Here is a 19,267-nt window from a genome sequence, read left to right as displayed (position 1 = left end):
GAAAATGATGAGTTATGGACTTTGTGTTTTGTTAAAAAATGGGTCCATTTCTAGCTCTGTAAGATACAGCTCATTCTCCAACTGTTATTTTAAGTTGTTCTTCAATCCAATTTAAAGGAAAGAATTTTTTTCTCAAAGCTTTCTGTATTTTCCATACCTTTAACAAAACATTCAGGAAGACTCTGTTCCTCATTACAAACCCTTTGCCTTCTAAGTGCTTTATACATTTAATAGGCATAAAAAGTCAGAGGAGGGTGTGGGAGGGAAATGGGTCTACCTGGGCTTAATTTAGAAATAGAATTTAATGTATCGACCAGGTCCAACCCACTCATTGCTGCTGGGTCTAAGAGCCAAGAGTGGCTCCCACAGTGATGTGGAGGCAAAGCAGAGGGGATATTTCAGTGTCTATTGGTGTGCTCCAGGGGTTAAATCCACCCTGGCCATGCAGGGACATCTGGAGCCTCTGTGCAGCTGGAGCTGAAGCTGCTGGGGCTGGATGGAGCAGGACCCGAGCAGGCTCAATCCAACTGCTGCTGGAGGCAGCAGGAGCCACTCTGCAGCCTTGGAGCTAAGTCAGAGCTTAAATAGGAACTGGAAGGATAAAAGCTTGTGGGATCAGGCCTTAAACCAACAGCTCCCGACTCACTACAGCCTCGGAGAATATCTAAAATAACCAGTGTCGTTACGGGCCCACATGTTAAAATAAATGGAAATCAATAATGTTAATAGGCATTAATTCATGCTAATAGAATCACTGCTCCAAAAGCAAAGTTAATAAGCCCAGTTAGACCACTACCACTGGCTACATATTAAAAAGATCCAAAATATTTAAATATCGACCACATTCCTTTGAAATTAATAGTATTTCCTTCGGATTACGCATTGATCTTGGCTGAGCCATGCTTGACATCTGGAGCAGTTAAAATAGCGACCTGAACAGCCACAGTCTGCCACTAATTTTTAAAAGTAGAAAAACCTCAGTTTTAACTTTTGTGCTCTCATTAAAACCACTCTGCTGTCTCAGTGCAGGGCCCAGCAGAGGAGAGCCATGAATTCCCTGAGCAGGGATGAGCTGAGGCACTGCCAGTGCTGCAGGCCCTGTACCACCACAGCCCCGGGGCTCCTCACACAGACCCTGGAAATCCCCTTCTTCCTGCAGGAAAGGGACCTTGCACAGAGCCTGGGTTCTCACTCTCATGGTGGAGACATCATTCCACTGCTCACTTTCACGGGAGTCTGGGTTCATCACAGCCAGGACTGTTCCTGTGCTCAGCTCCGAGCCATGGTCCTGTCTGCTCCTGGGGATCTGCAGCCCAAACACAACCTTCATCCCTGTGGGCTGGAGGGGTTTTGGGTGTTGGTGGGCTTTTTTCTCCCTTTAATGTTTTTGAAAGCCAAGGGTGGAACCCATTGCTTCCACCATTCATTGAGACAGGATGAATATATAGGTTTGGTCATGGTTTTACTCACGTTTTCCATGCACCTCACAACTGTATGGGTTAAACAACTCCTCACATCTGGGATTCCTGCTTCTTTAGTGCTCCATGTGTGAGCAGCAAGGGCAGGACACTGAGGAAGGGAGCAAACCACCCTATGCAGTGCGATGGGGCCAAAATTATAATGGGGGAGGTTTCTCCCTTCCAGAGGCTTCAAATTCATTTCTGATTCCTGTGAATGCTTGGAGGATGCAGTGCAAAAACCACATACAAACCTGGCTCCTCTGGCTCGGTGCCACCTGCATCTCTCTCCCATCCAGGCTCCAAAACCCCTGCTCTGCTCCCACCCTGCAGCAGGATTAAAACACTTTGTGAAAGCCCTATGGGGTGGGCAAGGCTCTGTTGGGAGGGTGACCAGCAAGCACCTCTGCAATGCTGGATTATAAAAGTGGTCAAAAAGCTGAACCCCCCCACCTTTTGATAGAGAAAACCAGCACAGGAATGTGACCCTAAAGATGGTACTGGCAGCCCCTCTCAGGAGAGGAGCACCTCATACAACACCAGGAGATGCATGTAATGCACTTTAAATAACAACAGAGTGAAAGAAAGGACAGGAAACGAGGACATGGCAGTGAAACAGCTCAGGTGCTGCCCAAGGCACTCCTGTCTCCCTCTCATTTCTAACCAGCACCTCTCAGGCCAGTCCCACAACTCTGGGAGTTCCTGGATGAGCCCCAGCTGGTGCTGCCTGCACCAGCATGATGGAGCACACCTTCATGGAGGGGAATTTTTAATCACCAGTCTGCAGTTAAACCTGCCCTCAGTGGCAGGACATTCTTGCATGGGGAAGGAGGGCAGCTCTGCTCACCCCCATCCACTGGGGGATTCATCTCCATCCTTCTGGTCAGCACAGGGCTTTGAGAGCTTCTCCTGCCTGTTCCCATCTGTGCAAAGAACAGCCCCATCTTCTCCATGGTGCCCCCTCCCAGGGACAAAGGACAAGCTGAGGTATCTCTGCATGTACATTATCCCTTCCCCTAGGAAGCCAAATGTCAGAATTACTTAGCATGGAGCACACCTAATTTATTTGGCTAATTATTTTCAGACAGCCAGGCTCCAGAAGCCCCCTGGCAAGGACAACAGCTTCTTTGTACCACTGACTCTCTTGGCCCCTGGCTTGCTGAGAGCCCTCACTCACCCACTAAAAACTGACCCCCAACTCTTCCTGCTCAAAACTGAAAATCCCACCACTGTTTTGTAGCACAAATTCCTGTTCAATACTCAAGTGGTTTTGAATGCACAACCATCCAAAGAATTTAACAATGAATAAAGAGTGATCATGGTTTTGGGTTTTTTCACCCAAATTTGTATTGGTTTTTTTTTTCTACAACAAAGAGGGTTGTGACACACCAGCCAAAGTCTCCACTTGCCCCAAAACATGAAAGGCCCTGGAGCCACTCAGAAGTCATCACCTTGTCTCATTCTGTGGAGGCATTTTACCTGAAGAACCCTCCTGGAACACACCATAGCCTATGTTAGTACACAGGAAATTCAGAGCAAACAACAAAGTACTTAGGACTCTTCAAGTGAGAGCCACTTACTCTCTTACTCCACCATCCATTTATAAGGGTGCCCAGCTCCTCACCTGCAAGTAAGGCAGGGTGGCTGCTCACCCAAAATGAGAGGGGTGGTCTGAAGACACATTACTTGAGAGCTGCCTCCAGAGCCCTGCTACACAGGAAATTATATATTTAGGATTGCACATACCAGCTCCAATACAAACACACTCTGTTATGAAGACACAAAAAAAGGCAGCCATAAAAAAAAAAAAAGTCTTGGTTAAATTAGAATTGTCTTTCTGCTGCAGGAATCCAGTGGCTCTGTGACCTTGTTTCATTAAAGAGTCCCTGGAAATGCAGATGCACCTCCTGTAAACGTCAGTGAAATGCCTCTTGAGGACTTAACTGTCCTCAGATCTGCATCTTGCACAAGACAGCAAGCGGTGTGTGGCAGTGGCATGGGAGAAATGGCTGAACATGTACAACAATTAGCTTTAAAAATGTACCATTCCGGCTATTGTTTCAGTTGCCTGTCCCTGGGGATCCTCAGCATTACTGTGTTATTGGTGATGCTAAATGGGGTTTTCAACAAAGCTGGTCTGAAGGCTTGTGAATGCCAAAACAGCATTTCAACCCATTAAACTTCACAGACGAAACAATTTCTTCTAAAAATAATCATCAGTTCTTCCCACCAGAAAAAATAAAAGTCTGGCCAATTCCTACTGTGCCAAGTTTTCAGGCAGGCCTGATTTTTATGGCCGAGCTTATTAAGCTCTGAAGAAAAGCAGGTTAATAATGGAAACAACCACAGAGCCGAGTTATAGGTGAAGAGAAGCCACCCTGCACAACAGGGCTGCCAGGAACTGCTGGCACACAGCATTCCACCTTGCTAATCCTGAATTTTCCTGTTCAGACTAAAAGATGTCTTAGCTCCTGCTAACATCCTTGCCATTATGTTGATGCAAATCCAGTCACGAGGCAATTACCAGCCCAGCCAAGGGCCAGCCATTGTGGGGCTGACAATAGCTTGTCAGAGGAGAAACAAATACCTTCAAACTTCTCCAAGATTTTAAGTCTCATTAGTATAAATCAGTAACGCAATTAATGAGGGGTTTAGCATATTGATTTGCATGGGATTACACAAATTAATGGTGCCCATAGAGGGAGACAGTGTGGCAGGACAGCTGGGGAGATGAGCAGCTCTGTAGGGAATTGTATTGCTGCAGTACATGAATGAGGGGCACAGGCACCCCAGATTTTGTGATAGGGATGAAGCTGCTCCCACTCAGCTCCTGTGAAACCATCAGGGAGACAGACATTACCTGGCTGTTGAAATTAATCACAGACTCGTTAAGACTGGGAAAGACCTCTAAGAATATTAAATCCAACCCTTAACCTAGGAATGCCAGGTCCACCACTAAACTATATCAACAAGTGCAGCAGATTTGTTGATGCAAGTAAGAGCTGGTTTTAAAATCAAAACTTTTGTTTTAGCAGTTGCAGCAATCTCTGGCTGGTGATGGGTGGAGATGGCTTGCAAGGGGACCACCAAGGTCCATGGGTGAGATGCATTCCCACTCTGCTCCAGCTGGGATACAGGGAATGCACAAAAGGAATCACCACAAAGAGCAAAGGGCAGCAAGGAACCACAGGGCCAAATTGCAGTGAGCAGGCTAAAAGACAAAAGGGTCTCCTTTTGGTCAAGGCAGAGCAGGTCCAGGGAGGAAAAACATCCCCAGCAGTTACCCACCCAACAGTACAGGGATAGTAACCAGAGGAAGGCACCACCACACCAGGACTTCCCATCAGCATCCCCCAAAACCTCCTGGGTTCAGCAAAAGCCTCTTTGCCACAGCTGCCTGCTCCTCCTGCACCCAGCTGGGTCCTCAGCCGTGCCAGGCTGTCCAGCCCCTGGATCAGGAAAAGGACAGTTCTCCCAGAGCACAGGGACAAAGGGGCTGGCAGTGCCCATGATGCCTTCCCTTCCTCAGGGCTGGCAGCCCCTCCTTGCTCCAACAGTTATAAAAGGGCTCTCAATCCATGTAATCCATTAGATACAAATTACAGCAATTTCAGCACACTTAACCTAGCATTACAGCAAGCCCATAAAAAGCTGTGTCTTCCCAGGCAATTTACACTGCTACAAGCAATCAAACAAACCACAGCAGAGGATTAAGCAACAAGAAAAGCAAACCAAACCCAGAAAACCTGATTCCTGAAACAGCATTATCAAGAAATTAAAACTATTACTAGGGTTAGTTCACACTCAGGTGGTCCTAAACCACCACTTTTGCATCATCTCTAACCAACTTGTGTCTTCCAAATATCTTAAACCATTAAATCCCAGCAATCTGAGAGATGCCAAGAAGCACAGAACACTTCACCATTTGGGATCAGGATTGCAGTGTTTCTGCATCAATTTTCACCCCCTTCTACATTTATTTTTAAATTACCACCAGTCCTAGAGGACATTCTGAGGAAGAGAAGCAGCAGAGGTCAGGCAATCCTTCTGCCAGCCTGGCCAGAACTGCAGTGCTGGTTTATGAACCATTGCAGGCAGGTGTCCCCCCTGGCCATCACATCTGGTAGAGACACTGCAGTCATCCCAGTTGAGCTTACATGGAAAAAGAAAGCCATCAGCATTAAAAAAAAAAAAAGCACAAGTAGTTTAACTCCAATAAATAGATGGATTTCTCCAGGCTCTGATTTCCTGCAGCAGCAATGCCCACCAGCTTACACACATCCCCCCAGTCTTTGGTTCTCAGGGTCCCCAGGATGCTCCAGGCTTGTCTGCACTGGCAAGACCTGTGTGTCTGCCACTCCAGGCTGTGGGGATGTGCCATGGGCTCCCCCAGGGACAAGAGAAAATGCTGTAGTTTTGTGCTGGCAAGTGAAGGGCACAAGCAGGAGCTGCTGATCTGGTTAGGTGGGCTGCACATAGGAGGGAAGAGGGTGACATTGTGAGAAAGGTGACAAACAGGGCTGGCAACTACTGTAGGACACATGGTAAGTAAAAGCATTCAAATAGATAGAAGGGATTTTTATGTGCCATGCTCTGAGGTTCCCAACACCAGATGCTATGATGAGGAAGGAGGGCTTGCCTGGTCCAGCCAGGCATCAAAGCAATTACAGGATGGTGATGGGAACAATAGCACCATCTGTCTAAGAAATGACCACTGTTCTGAGAGGTTGCACTCTCCAGGATTAATACATCACCTTGCCTGTGAGGACAAGCCCAGGCGGGGTCAGCAGGAGAAGAGCCTGCCCTGCCCTGGAGTGTGAGACTCCTCTTGTTGCTCAGGCCATTTGTCCTGACTTGGGGGGGCACCAACACAACACAAAATGAGAGATTCCAATCACAGTCCCATTACATGCTCTCCTTTTCCCCCCTCCACGTGTCACCTGTGAAGCCATTTCAGGACAGGCACTGAGCTGTTCAAACAGGTCCTATTAAGAGCTGGATCTTTTCATTCCAGTGCTTTGGGAGACAGCACCTCCCATGCTGCCAAGGACACCACCTTTCTGCTTCATTTTGCATTTGAAGTGCACTTACCAGCTCCATTAACTTTAATAATTAATTCTATACATGGAAATTTTTCTTTAAATCATGCTCATAATGGCACTGGTTATATATGAAAAAAAAAAATCTGGAAGAGGGGAGCACATGCCTTCCCTGAAGTGAGCAGCATGTCTCATCCCTACCCGTATGGTTTAGTTTACAAGCTCACGTCAGAGAGCCAACTTCACACACAAAACAAAATAAAAGCAGGAACACAACTTTTGATCATCCTACATTGATGTTTACTCTTGTTTCCTGCAGCCCCAGGTGACAAATCTGTCCTTTATATACTGGAAGTCGCTTATGCTATTAACAAAATCAACTGGACATGCTTAAAACTGACGGGAGGTCTCTGCATTGGTGGCCTGTACCAAACTAAGGAATAATAATTAGTGAGCAATTAGTTGTAAAATGATAAATATAAATTCAGAAGTGTTTTTGTTTTCTGAGCAGAAATGCTCAGAACCAGGAGAATTTACAAGCAGCTTTCTTACATATGAACACTTATGCCAAGAAGGGAGATGCTGGAGCAGGCAGCAGCTCCGAACATAAGGGCTTTTGTTCCACCAATCTCAGAGCTCTGAAGAAGTTTTATTTTATTTTTTTTTTTCTTCAGTTAACTCTGCTGGCCTGCCAGCTGGGTATGAGCCAGAAAGGTTATCCAGTCAGACCCTACTGCGATATATTTACAATGGTAGTGCATCTAAGGTTTGTTTATTTCGGGATTAAAATTCAAATGGCTAGAACCATTTAAATAATTAAAGGGCAATCAGAAAATGCCATGAAATCAAACAAATCAGGAAAAGTCATGGAAACCATCAGCAATATTTAATTCAGAAATTCTCTTTGTTAGGGAACTTTGCTGAAAGAAAACAGCTGGATGTAGTTCAACCCTCTAAATTAAAAACAATCTAACAAGGTCTATAGGGATAACTCTTTCAGCTACATATTGGAGACCAGATTCACTTCTACCAAGTAAAAGCAATAGCACTCAAAGCTAGAAAGGAAATTCCTCAGAACTGAGGTAGTTTCTAAGTATCAGCACATTTTCCAATTCCTCGCAAGGCAACTTAGCTATTTACAATCCATTTTTTCCCACACATAAATTTATAATTTTTTCAATTTTATGGTTCCATGATTTATTTTCTAAAGAAAAATAATCTAACCAGAATATCCCTAACTCTACTAACATCATGTTTTAATAAATAACTGGCTACTTCTAGTAAAATTAAGCCTCCAGGATTATTTATACCAGCCAAGAATACTTTGTCTTTATAGCTTTGCAGAAATTTGGTGTGAAAATAAAGTTGAGTATAATGCTGACCCTGAGCTAACAAGTAATTAATGCTTCAATATAAAAATAGAAAATTATCCTTTATGACACAAAGGTGGAATAGAGCAAACCTTTTCTTTCAGAATTGCTTTCCTGCCCAGATCCAGGCATCCAGCCAGACCTAAAGGCTATCCAAAGCAGGAAGAGACGTGCAGAATAATTTTGAGTCTTTCCAAAGACGTTGCTTTTGCTAAACTCTTTTAAAAATTATTTCATCTCTTTTCTTAAAAATATACATTTCTTTTATTTGTGAGTTGTTGTTCACCACAACATTGTTCCAACTCCAACAGCAGAAGGAGAGAGAGGAAGGTGTCTCAGGTAGTGCCGAAAAGCCAGAGGTGCTGGGCATCAGATTCCAGGAGACCAAACACACCCAGAGTGAGGCATCTTCAGCCCTGCCAGCTCTTGCTTCCATGTACCTGCAACAGTGCCTGCTCCTTCTCTTTTGCCCCCATCAGAGAGGAAACAAAACTCTTGCAAAAACAAACCCATACCCTCCCCACCTGCCCTCCCACACAGGATTCCTTTAGAACCAGAACTGAGAGCATTAAAAAATCAATCCAGCATTCAGCTAACAAACGTGCAGACAAGACACAAGTTGGCATTTGGAGCTGTGAGACCACAAGTTGTTTCCAACTGAACAAGTTTAATGCCTCATTCCCACGGGGGATGCACATTGGGAACTGACCCACAGGAGTTACAGCTGATTGCAAGGATCCTGGGGAGCAATGGACAGCTCTTCTCAGTGTCTGCAGAATGGGAATTCTCTGTAGTCCCTTCCAATTTAACCAAACCTCCTGTAAAGCAAGCACAACCTGCTCCTGGCACGGATGCCCTAAGCAAACGGGGCCCTTGGCACGATGACCAGTTCTGCCTTCACCTTCTGTTTTAGCACATAATAAAGACAAATGACTTCCACTTCTCTCCAGATAAGGCAACTAACATAATGTGGATAAATGGGAAGTTAACTACATGAAACATTTTCTGCTTGTTGGGCAATTATTTTTTCCTCATAAGATAACATGATAAATAAAACCTGCTTCTGTACAGATATTTCTCATTTCAGAAACACATACTTGTTACAGGCCAAGAGAAGACCCTGGGGTTTTTGTTTTCGTAAGAAATACAGTAAAAGAAAAAAAAAAAAAAAGAAGTGATAAAGACACAAATGCAGAGCTAACTACAGGCTTGTATATACATTTTTGTTATCCACCTCTAACATGGACTCTTGGTGAACAGGATAGACTGATACTTCCCATTCCTGTTATTCCCAGGATAGCAAGGGAAAAAAAAAATCAGTATCTTAAAACCAGTGGCAACATAGTAAAAACTGTACACTGTTGTCCATTAACTTAAAAAGCAAAGTCTCTAGATGGTATAAAAGTGAAAGCAGGTGCCTTCTACCTTTGATAATAAAAGTCTTTTCCCCTCCCCCTATGCTGCACAATTATCTCCATTGTCTTTGCATGGCCAAAAACAAAATGCTAAGGAGCAAGGCTGCTTGTGATAGACCACTTCTGGTGGCAGCAGAAGAAGTGTTCACGGTCTTGTCGCTCTTGTTGGAGCTGCCGGTGACCTCGGTGGCGTTGAACTCAAACTCTGGGGAGCACTGCTGGAGCTCACAGCCGCTGCCGCTCTCCTCCCCGCTGCTCTCCTCACCTGGGGAAACAAACACGCCTGCTGTGCTCCTCTGCTGCCTGCACAAGGCAGCAGGGGCAAAAGGAAGGAGTGTGGCTGTTCTGGGGAAACAAACACGCCTGCTGTGCTCCTCTGCTGCCTGCACAAGGCAGCGGGGGCAAAAGGAAAGTGTGGCTGTTCTGGTGTTCATGAGAGGTAAGCGTGGGTCCCCTGGTTAATGTGATTTCCGTGTGCAGTCATTATGTCTGGGCGATAGGTGCAGCCCAGAAAGTCAATCACATCCTGGGCTGCACCCAGAGCACTGTGAGCAGCAGGTCAAGGGAGGAGATTCACCCCCTTTACTCCACTCATGAGACTCCACATGGAGTTCTGCATCCAGCTCTGGGGCCCCCAGGACAGGAAGGGTCTGCTGGAGGGAGTCCAGAGGAGGACACAGAAATACTCAGAGGCTGGAACACCTTTTCTATGAGGACAGACTGAGAGAGCTGGGATTGTTGCATTAAGACAAGGGGTAATGGTTTTAAACTAAAAGAAAGTAGATTTAGATTAGATATAAGGAAGAAATGGTTTTATGATGAGGGTGGTGAAACACTGTGGCACAGGCTGCTCAGAGAGGTGGTAGGTTCCCCATCTCTGGAAAGACTCAAGGTCAGGCTGGTTGGATGAGGCTCTGAGCAGCCTGATGTAGTAGATGATGTCCCAGCTCATTGCAGGGTGATGCAATGGTGACCTTTAAAGGTCCCTTCTAACCCAAACCACTCCATGGCTTTGTGGGAACAGCCCTCTTCACACAGCCTGTCGGAGAGGCCGGTTCCCCCCCTCCTCACTAACACGCTTACCCACAGCTGAAGCTTAACCAGCTACCCATGTTAGCATGAAATCCAATTAAAAGGGAAAGAAGAAAAAGCAAAAGGCAAACAACAGCAAACATACTTATGTCAATGAAGTCGACATCGTTGCCGCTGTAGGCATTCTTCAGCTTGTTGGTCATCACCCGCAGAGCCATGATCTGCCGGCGAATCACCATGTCTGGCTTGGTAATGTCCACTTCAACCTCTGGGTTATTCACTTGACTTGCTAAACCATTTCCAGTCACTGCAAAGTCGTACCTGAAAAGAAACCATTCCTGCTGGTACCAGAGGTGCAGCTCAGCAGGGTCCTGATGACACCATGGGAACTCTGCAGTGCCATCCCTGCTTTCAGCTGGGGTGACATTCTGAGCCCAACAGCATCTTTCCACATGCTACACCTCACACAGCCCTTCTTACCCCATCTCCCTTCCCTGCACTCTCTGCAGCATGTGGAATGAAGTACTGTTTTCATTTACACTGTGCCACATGGGCAGGGGAATGAAAATTTTCTCCCCAACTTGAAAAGGAAAGGAAGATCTGGGGTTTATATTAATAATGGCTTTCAACAGCATAAATCAGCTCGCTGCAGGCTGCAGAGCAATACAAGGTGCTGAGATGCCTTGATGCCAGTTAGATGACACTTTTGGGAACACAACCTTTGAGACCATGGTTATCCCACAGAAACCTATAGTAACTGTTGGAGGTAAGAGTGTGTCATTCTGACTTTAAGTAATGGATCTTAACCATCAAGCCGGGATATTAAATGTGTGCTTCTCACCATGCAGACATGAGATGCAATTTCCCTAATAACCCCAGCAGGAGAAACATCTGTGATGCTGAAGATGAGATCCTGCAGCTCCATATATCAGAGAAGGGGAGAGCCAAGATGCTCAGCTCCAGAAGGTGTACATGCTCAGGTCTGAACACTTGTACAGCCTCCTGGTTTAAAAGAGAGGCTGAGCAACAAAACCCAACAGAATACATTTCCTGACACAGGTATTTGGAGTATCATCTTATACAGCAGGGATAGGACATTCCCCTTTCCTCCAACTACCTTGCTAGAAAGATCATTTTAACTGAAGAAAACATTACTTTTCTTAGTTAGGATGCCAACATCAGTATCACAAGAGAGAGAAAAGCCTTTAGCACAGTCTACTGATCCTGGACACCAGGATGTTATCATACTCTGAAAAGCTTGCTCAAACCCTGTCCTATATATGGGAGTGACAATGACAATGATAACTGGTGGTGACAGTTTTGTTATTATTTGTCATCAATATTATATGTTTCAAAGAAGTCTGAGACCAAAGTGTGGAAGACTACCAAACTTCTACCTTATTGGAGTCATGGAGAAAATAGTAAAGCAAATTATCTTGCTCAACCCACACAGGATATCCAGCCTACCCTGTCTCCTTGCCAAGTGCTGCCAAGTCTCCATCTCCCCTCGATACTGGTGCCCCTGCACACACTGGGGGTATCTGCTATGAAAAGCCCATAGAGGCTGCTGATAAACAAGATTTCAGGAGGCAGGGCCACTTCTTGTCACATACACCCAAAACAAGATTTCAGGAGGCAGGGCCACTTCTTGTCACATACACCCAAAACACTGCCCTAGCAAAGTATGGCAGAGTTTTAGGCACACACAAAACAGTGCAAAAGTTATGAGGTCTGGCTTAGTGCTGTGTCCCAAAACTATCAAGGGCAGAACCTGCTTTTACTTAGAAAAACTGCTGGAAAACCCCAGACAACTGCGTTTTTGCCTTTTTTTTAAATGGAACATCTTGGATTGTGCTTATTTCCTCAGTAAGCAAACAGGAAAAAAAAGAGAAACTTTTATTTCCAAAATAAAAGTTAAACAGTTACATAAACCATATGACAGAAAAACTCTGGCTTACTCATGTGTTGGCAATTTCTTCCTTACAAGCAAAAAAAAAGATTCTGTAACTCTTTTTTCCATAGAAAGTGTGAATGAAACCACTGCCCCCCTTGTGCCACTGACCTCAGCACTGGAGAAGGTCTCCACCCTCCATCACCCCCTGCCCTTGCTCAAGAAAGAAACCAGTTCCTGGTGGAAACACCAACTGGGGGCACTGGGGCAACAGCACAGTCAGACAACACAAGCACCTCTGCTCTGTGGCTGGGATACAGGATTTTGTACAGATCTCCCTAGTTCCATGAACAACTAGTAAGGGGCTGAAGTCCAAGGAGAGATGACCTGTTTGGGTATCCACACTCTAATCCCTCCTCTAAAAGAAACCCCCCTCATGTAGAGCTTGGACAACACTTTGGTGCTACATTCCAGCTCTCCCATCTACAAAAACTAAAGGGGTAATGGCAGCAGCCTGTCTTGGGCAAGCTGGGATCACTCCTGTAGGAAAAAAGGGCTCAGGGAGTGGGATCAGGATACAGGGAAATTCTGGGGTGAAAGGGAAAGGGTTAACCAGGGGTGGCAGCATCACCAAACCTGCTCTTGGCGCTTCCATTCCAGCACTCATTCTCATTGACAGTGCCTACAGACATCTTTTCATCATCGCAAATGTTGCCAGGGAGAGATGACCAAAATTTTTTGGCTTGTTTCAGCTTCTCTTTCACATCAGTAACCTATTAAATAAAATAAAAAAAGGAACACAAGACATAATCCAGAATACCAAACGCTCAGTAAAAGTGAAGTTGAGAAGGTTTTTTTCATCACAACAGACATGTACAGGCCAGATCTTCAGGCTGTGAGTTTTGATGGTTGATTTACTTTTTTAATACAAAATTAAACACTGCTCCTCAAACACGTATTATTCATAAGCCAAGCTTTTAACACAGGCACTTCTCTGACATAGAAGCGCTGAGGTAATTAATGTCTAGAGCTATGGGCAGATTACACCCCTTAAAGAGTTTTAAGACAGCCAAGGAATATTAAGAAAGCCTATCAATTAAAAATGGTGAATTATACACTGTGGTACCCGAGTATGGAGCACCTGTGTGGCACCAGCAGGACCAGGCACTCACCAGTCGGTCCAGGCTCGTGCCAGCAGCTGTGGTGGGTCGCTCCTCTGGGTTGTAGGGTCTGAAACGAGCAGTGAAACCACCTTCAGACACAGAGCGAGCAGTCCGGCCTTGGGCAAGTGTTTTTGGCTGGCCACATCCCTGGAAAACCTGTGTGAGAGAAGGAAAGGATTTTATGAAGTAAGAGGTCATAAGAGCCTCCCTTTCCCATGCTCCAATGCAGCCCCCGCCCAAAATAACACATTAGCTTTATATATACTTGAAAGGGCATTCAAGAAAATACATATTGACAAGAATAGGGAAATAAAACACCTTAAATAAAAAAAATCCCAAGTGTCCTCTTGGCCTACTTACCTTCTGAGACACCTGCATGCTGTTCTCCTGCATGTTCATGATCGCATCTGAAATTTTCACATCAATGGGGTCCATGACAGACTCAATGTTGAAGGGTCCCTCCAGCCTCTCTGCTACCAGCAGCATTGAATCTAACACAGAGAGAGAAAACCAAAGGTTTGTAATGGAGGAGAATCTACCACACAGACAGAAAAACAAAGGTTTTTCATGGAGGAGCTTCAGGAATAAGAGTTAAGAAGGATACCAGTTTGAGTACATGGACATTGACCACTGCAGTGTCACCTCTGACCAGCACACATCTCCAGGAAACATTTTGTTCAGTTCCCAGAGCCTACACCTTCACCAGGCTCTTAGAGGCTGCCAGCACCAAACCACAGGCTCATGCACATCAAAAGCCATCACAGCCTGCCAACAGCAGCCTGTAATCAGCTCCTCCCATCAGAACAAGCATTACTAACACTCTCCTTTCCATGCTCGTTTATTAAAGGTTGCCTTGTGTCATTTGTTTTCCAAGACTGCTTTCAAAGCCATCAGCTTCCTCATGCTGGTCTTGAGTACAAGGCACCAACATGCAAGGGTCCAAGACAATCCTTGATACCATCTTTCCCTTATGGAGAGCTACAGGCTTTTTCCTGCCTGGGAAGCCAAGGGATTGCAACTCCTAGCACCACATGGACAATTTGCACAAGGGAGGGAGTCTGTGTGAGAGCAGGGTGAATGCTGTGCGCTCATGATGTATTTGGCATGTCTCTAAGCAAGGGGAGGTGGAAAGTCTCTGAGCCAACACCAGGTCACTCCTCCTGTGCCGACATGCGCGTCCTCATCAAATGCATCACTGAACACAGCAGCTACTGGACCCTCCACTACTTCCTCTGGGAAATTATTACAGGCATTAAGGCTTTCCCCCTGCACTGAATTTAAGCCCTCTCTCTGGTTCTCCCCTAAAAGGTGCCTCCAGGAATACACCTGGCACTGAGCTCTTGTCTCTTCTCACCCATCACAACCTTAATTTACTGTTAGTTTCACTGCAGTCCCCCAACCCCAAAACATTTGCTGGTCTCTTCTCCTGCATCACTTCATGATGCTCTGCCACAAACTCATCTTTTTCCAGTTGCATGTAATTCCTCAATTTTTCCTAGCCTGAGTGACAAGGACAGAACAGCCCCTCTGGCCCCAAGGAGCTCCTCCCTGCTCCTAAGATATGCCTGGTTCCTTCCATTAATGAGAAATGGGCGTTTCACACTCAGTCTATTCATCTTTCTCATGACATTCATCCTCCTCCTAAGTGCAGAAGGTACTTTGCACAAACAGAAAACTTCTGTAGGCTCTGGCTATCTGTTAAATCCCTATAAAGAAACTCTACATACTGAACAATTTAGTAATAGCTCTGCCTGAGTGCCCAAGTCATGCTAATAAACTACGTTAAAAAAACCACAAATGATGAAAAATATAAAACAAAGATATTTGAGTATGTAAAGTTATTATCATTATTATTAAAAACAACAACACAACACAACAAATTATAATAATAATAATCCAACACCATAACCCACAACATGAATTGCAAATGCCTTCCTAGCTTGTAAATCCACTTTTAAAAGAAAACTCAATATTCCAAAGATTTGCTGGGTGTTAGTTAAAGGACTGTCATTCAATTAACCCCTTCTCACTCAGTCAGCTCCACCAAGGTGTGAGTGTTTAGGGAGTGAGCTCCAGAGGAGCTGGTGGCCCCAGGAAAGACCCTCACTCTGCAGGCACACACCACCAGCATCAGTGACAGAGCTCTGGCAAGGCATGGCTGGAATTTCACCATCAGGGACTACAAACAGGTCTGAACTAAATGCATTAAAAAAAAAAGAAAAAAAAAAAAGAAAATAAAAAGAAAAAAAAAAGGAAAAAAGAAGGAGACGGTAATAACAAATGAAACAAAGAGTCTTAGACTGTATTGTGGTGGGCTCCAATAAAGTGATGCTTCAAATCTCTGAGTAATGACTGCTAGCATGAATATACCATTGTGCCGGAGGAGAGAAAAATGCTTTTGATGTGCTACCAAATGGAGACTTTTGTAAACAAGTGGAGCACAACTTAAATGTGTTCATCATTGTCAAAGCTTTTGGGGTTTTTCACGCGCATAAAGAACATCCCGGTGCAGTGTGCAGGAAGCCACTCATTTCAAATAAAAATATTATGAGTAGACAGATAATAAAACCCACAAAATGCACAGGGTTTTTAAAAAAAAAAAAATCATTCCATTTTGTAACTTCTTAATTCTCTGAGTGGCCAGGAAAGGCCACAGATCAATAAAGTGTTTGTGAAAGACTGAAAGGAAACATAAACCCCAATTCTTCTGGCTGTTTGGCATCTTTGTAAACTTTGAGCCGGGCAGGCCATCCACAAGACCATGGGAATGTAGAGCGAATTGGGCCCTTTGTTAGCAGGGGTGCCATGGCGTTCCATGTATCACAGCCCAGGAATGCAGCCTCTGCTTTGACTGCCCATAGAGAAAATGCATTCGGCCTCCAGCAGAGCTGCCAAAGCTGGCGAGAAAAGATAAGGAAAGGAGTAATTGGAGTTGGGATTGATACTGGCAAGGAACACTAAACGAAATAAACTTTCATTAGAAAGGGGTGGGGAGGAGCAAGGGCTGAGGGTGGGGGGGCTCTGCCTCATCCACAGTTTTGATTTTGGAGGCATCCTGGAAACTTTTACCTCCCAGCAGGAGCTGGCTGGTGTCCCCAGAGCAGTGGTGGCCAGCAGTGGTTCCCTCTGGCAGCCCCGACTGACGCTGCCAAGGCTGGCTGGGGTTCAGGGCGCCGCCAGCACCGCTGCCCGCGAGAGGGGAGGCTCCTGCCCCAGCTCCAGGAGCCAACCTTCTGAGCAACTCAGCTCCCAGAAAAAGATTCTCCGTTATGGGGAGCAGATTGATTACAAATAACAATTATTTGCCCCAGCTCTCATGCAAAGTAAATGATATTTATAAGCTGCAGGGAGATGGCTCAGCTTTGCTTCACCAAAATCCCCAACTCTGGCAGAGTGAAAAATGTATCCCAGCCATGTATTACAAACACACAGCATGACAAAGACTGTCTCTCTTCCCTGTGATGGGGAGATAGAAGTGGTTTTAGGTGAAAAAAAAAAACCAACCAAGACACACCATCTAGCACCATCCCTTAAAGACCCTTTTCCTCTTGCATACATTTGTCCTTGCTACTGGCATTGAGACAATCCTTGGCAACAAAGCACCTCGCTCTCATGAAGGAAAGCAATTCTTTCTCATTGTGCCACCAATAATCAGAAACCCACATCTTCAGCCTCACTGTCTGACTTGAAGAACAAAAGGCAGTTTTCAGTCTTAACCCCAAGATCTGATTTAAAAGGGGAAGGAAGGAGGGGGAAGACCTTGACCATTCATTAACAACAATCTTTTTTTTTTTTTTTTTAGTGGGGTGGGGGAAAAAATTCTTTGCACACAAAGTAGTACTCCAGATATGTATATGGAGCCTGAATTCGACATCTTTGAGCAGAGTAAACCTTTGTGGAGAAAAAAAAATCATGAAAAGGCACTGGAGATTAACACTGTTCATTCAGGAAGGTTCCAACCCCCCAACAGCCTGTTTGAAACAAAGTATACCCCTGTCTAATTGGTGTACAATTGTGTCAGGAATAGAGGGAGAAATAATTTAGATAGTTAAAGGGGAGAAAAGAGTACAATTCGGTCATTATTTCATACTCCTCAGCTTTAAACGGTACTTTGGAGAAATAAGGAATTACAAAGTCTTCTTGTCTCAAAAAACCTACAAACTTTACATCCCAGCTTTACATAATTGACTTACTTATAGACCCACTAGCACACACAAACGTGTATTTCACATTCATATAGACTTGCAGCACTTGCTACAAGTTCTCTGATTTAACTATTTTTAAATTGATTTGATAGGTTCAAAATCTGCTTTTGACTCATAATAAATCATTGCCATAACTTGGCACTTAAACCCACAATGCAAAATCTCATTGGGACCATGGAAGTGGGATTTTGGGATTTTGTGAGGTGGTTTTGGGGAAATTTTTTTGGGTGTTATTTCTTCAATTATTTAAACCTTTAACCACACACACAAGATATTTGTGGCATATGCCCTGCCCTAAACACCAGATATATTTAATTTAATTTGTCTCAAGTAGCAAACTGAGAGAGAAACCAAAGTCTGGAACACAACCAGCACCTGTTCACTTATTAAATTGTCTAAAGAAAGCACAGCTTAAGTTTTCTGTATCTGTGCTCCACTGCAGCTATCAACCGAGAGTGCAGGAACCAAGCAAATACTGCCAACAAATGTAACAAAGCTTAATACCACACTTAAGTAATGAGTGGGCAAGAAGCCCTTCGGGGAGGAAGCACTGCAAGAAGAAAGCTTTGCTTCCAACCTGGAATCACATGTATTTATTTTGTCTTGTTTAATAATCTTAATTATTGTATGCAGTCCCTGATCAGTCTCGTGTGACAGGGCTCGCCGGCTTCCCCCGAGGTTCGTTTTTAGCTGCATACCACCTACAGCAATTAGCTGCTTGTGCTTTTGTCTGTTTTCTGGCATTATGCCCTTCCCTTTCATGGGATTCTTCTTTTCTACTTGGACTAGATGTTTGCAAGTCTCCTGGCTTTGAGCTATTTCAGCAACAATTGTAGTTGAAATACTTAATATTCTCATGAGAAAGACGGCTCTGAGGACTGGGGGGCTGGGGTGTCAGCCTCCCAGAGAATGACTTGGAAACCCAACTTAGTGTCACATTTAGCTCCCTATATGGAATACACACACAAAAAAATGCCCTCTGAAAATAACACCCTGCACACATTCAGTTGGCATGAGCAGCAAAGTGAAAATCCAGCGCACCAAACAGAGGAAAACAAGTTCTAAGACATAAATGAAGCCTGAAATGTCAGCTAGCAGCAATTTCCTTTTTTTTAAATCTTGCAACTTAGTGAAATATTTTATTTCTAACAATCTTTTTTTTTTTTCATGAATGGAATGGAAGAGCACCACAGCCTTCTCAGTAGCAGCAGATACTTTACATGTGCACTTCATCACACATTAACTAGAGGGAAGCGACTGCTCCCAAAGGATGCTTGATCACAGATAAATCAAACCTCCTAGAAAAGCAGCACAAATGAAAACATTTAACATTATCTATTGCCTGTGCCCCAAAATGTGATGCACTGCCAATTCTGAAGAGCCTTGACCCAAGGTAGAATTTAACATTGCAGTCTAAATTTTATGTATTGAATGATACTGTGTATAAGCACAGAAGAGAAATAACAAACAGGATGAAGAGGATGGCAAAAGCACTAGCACAGTTTCATACAAGACCTGCTGACACTGCAAAAGGATGGTGGCCAAGCACCAAATGAGCTGTTTAAAAACATATTCAGACATGTCCCATTCAATTTTTTAGTGTAAAATTCAGGCCTACAGCTTTTCCCAAAGCTCTTCATGGCTGGCAAGGAGACTCCCAGGCTGCTGAAGGAGAAAACTGACTTCAGGAAGAAC

At 44.5% G+C, this 19,267-nt stretch overlaps 1 protein-coding gene across 1 annotated transcript in view; it reads right to left on the bottom strand.

Moving 5' to 3' along the window:
• Nucleotides 1-7,360: 7,360 nt before the first annotated feature.
• The window catches only part of GPC4 (glypican 4), a 67,821-nt gene continuing 55,914 nt past the window's right edge, over nucleotides 7,361-19,267 (bottom strand). The window contains exons 5-9 of the mRNA XM_071442301.1: nucleotides 13,728-13,858; nucleotides 13,377-13,523; nucleotides 12,841-12,977; nucleotides 10,459-10,634; nucleotides 7,361-9,546 (exon numbers count right to left, since the gene is read on the bottom strand). Of these exons, the coding sequence (XP_071298402.1) occupies nucleotides 9,335-9,546; nucleotides 10,459-10,634; nucleotides 12,841-12,977; nucleotides 13,377-13,523; nucleotides 13,728-13,858 (803 nt within the window). The 3' untranslated portion in view covers nucleotides 7,361-9,334. The remainder of the gene's footprint in view (nucleotides 9,547-10,458; nucleotides 10,635-12,840; nucleotides 12,978-13,376; nucleotides 13,524-13,727; nucleotides 13,859-19,267) is intronic.

This window comes from Agelaius tricolor, unplaced genomic scaffold (assembly GCF_023055355.1).
Source record: "Agelaius tricolor isolate 1412-34295 unplaced genomic scaffold, bAgeTri1.0.p SCAF_17, whole genome shotgun sequence".
Lineage (NCBI taxonomy): Eukaryota > Metazoa > Chordata > Aves > Passeriformes > Icteridae > Agelaius > Agelaius tricolor.
The sequence above is the reverse complement of the archived record's forward strand: the minus strand, read 5'-3'. Positions and strand labels throughout refer to the sequence as shown.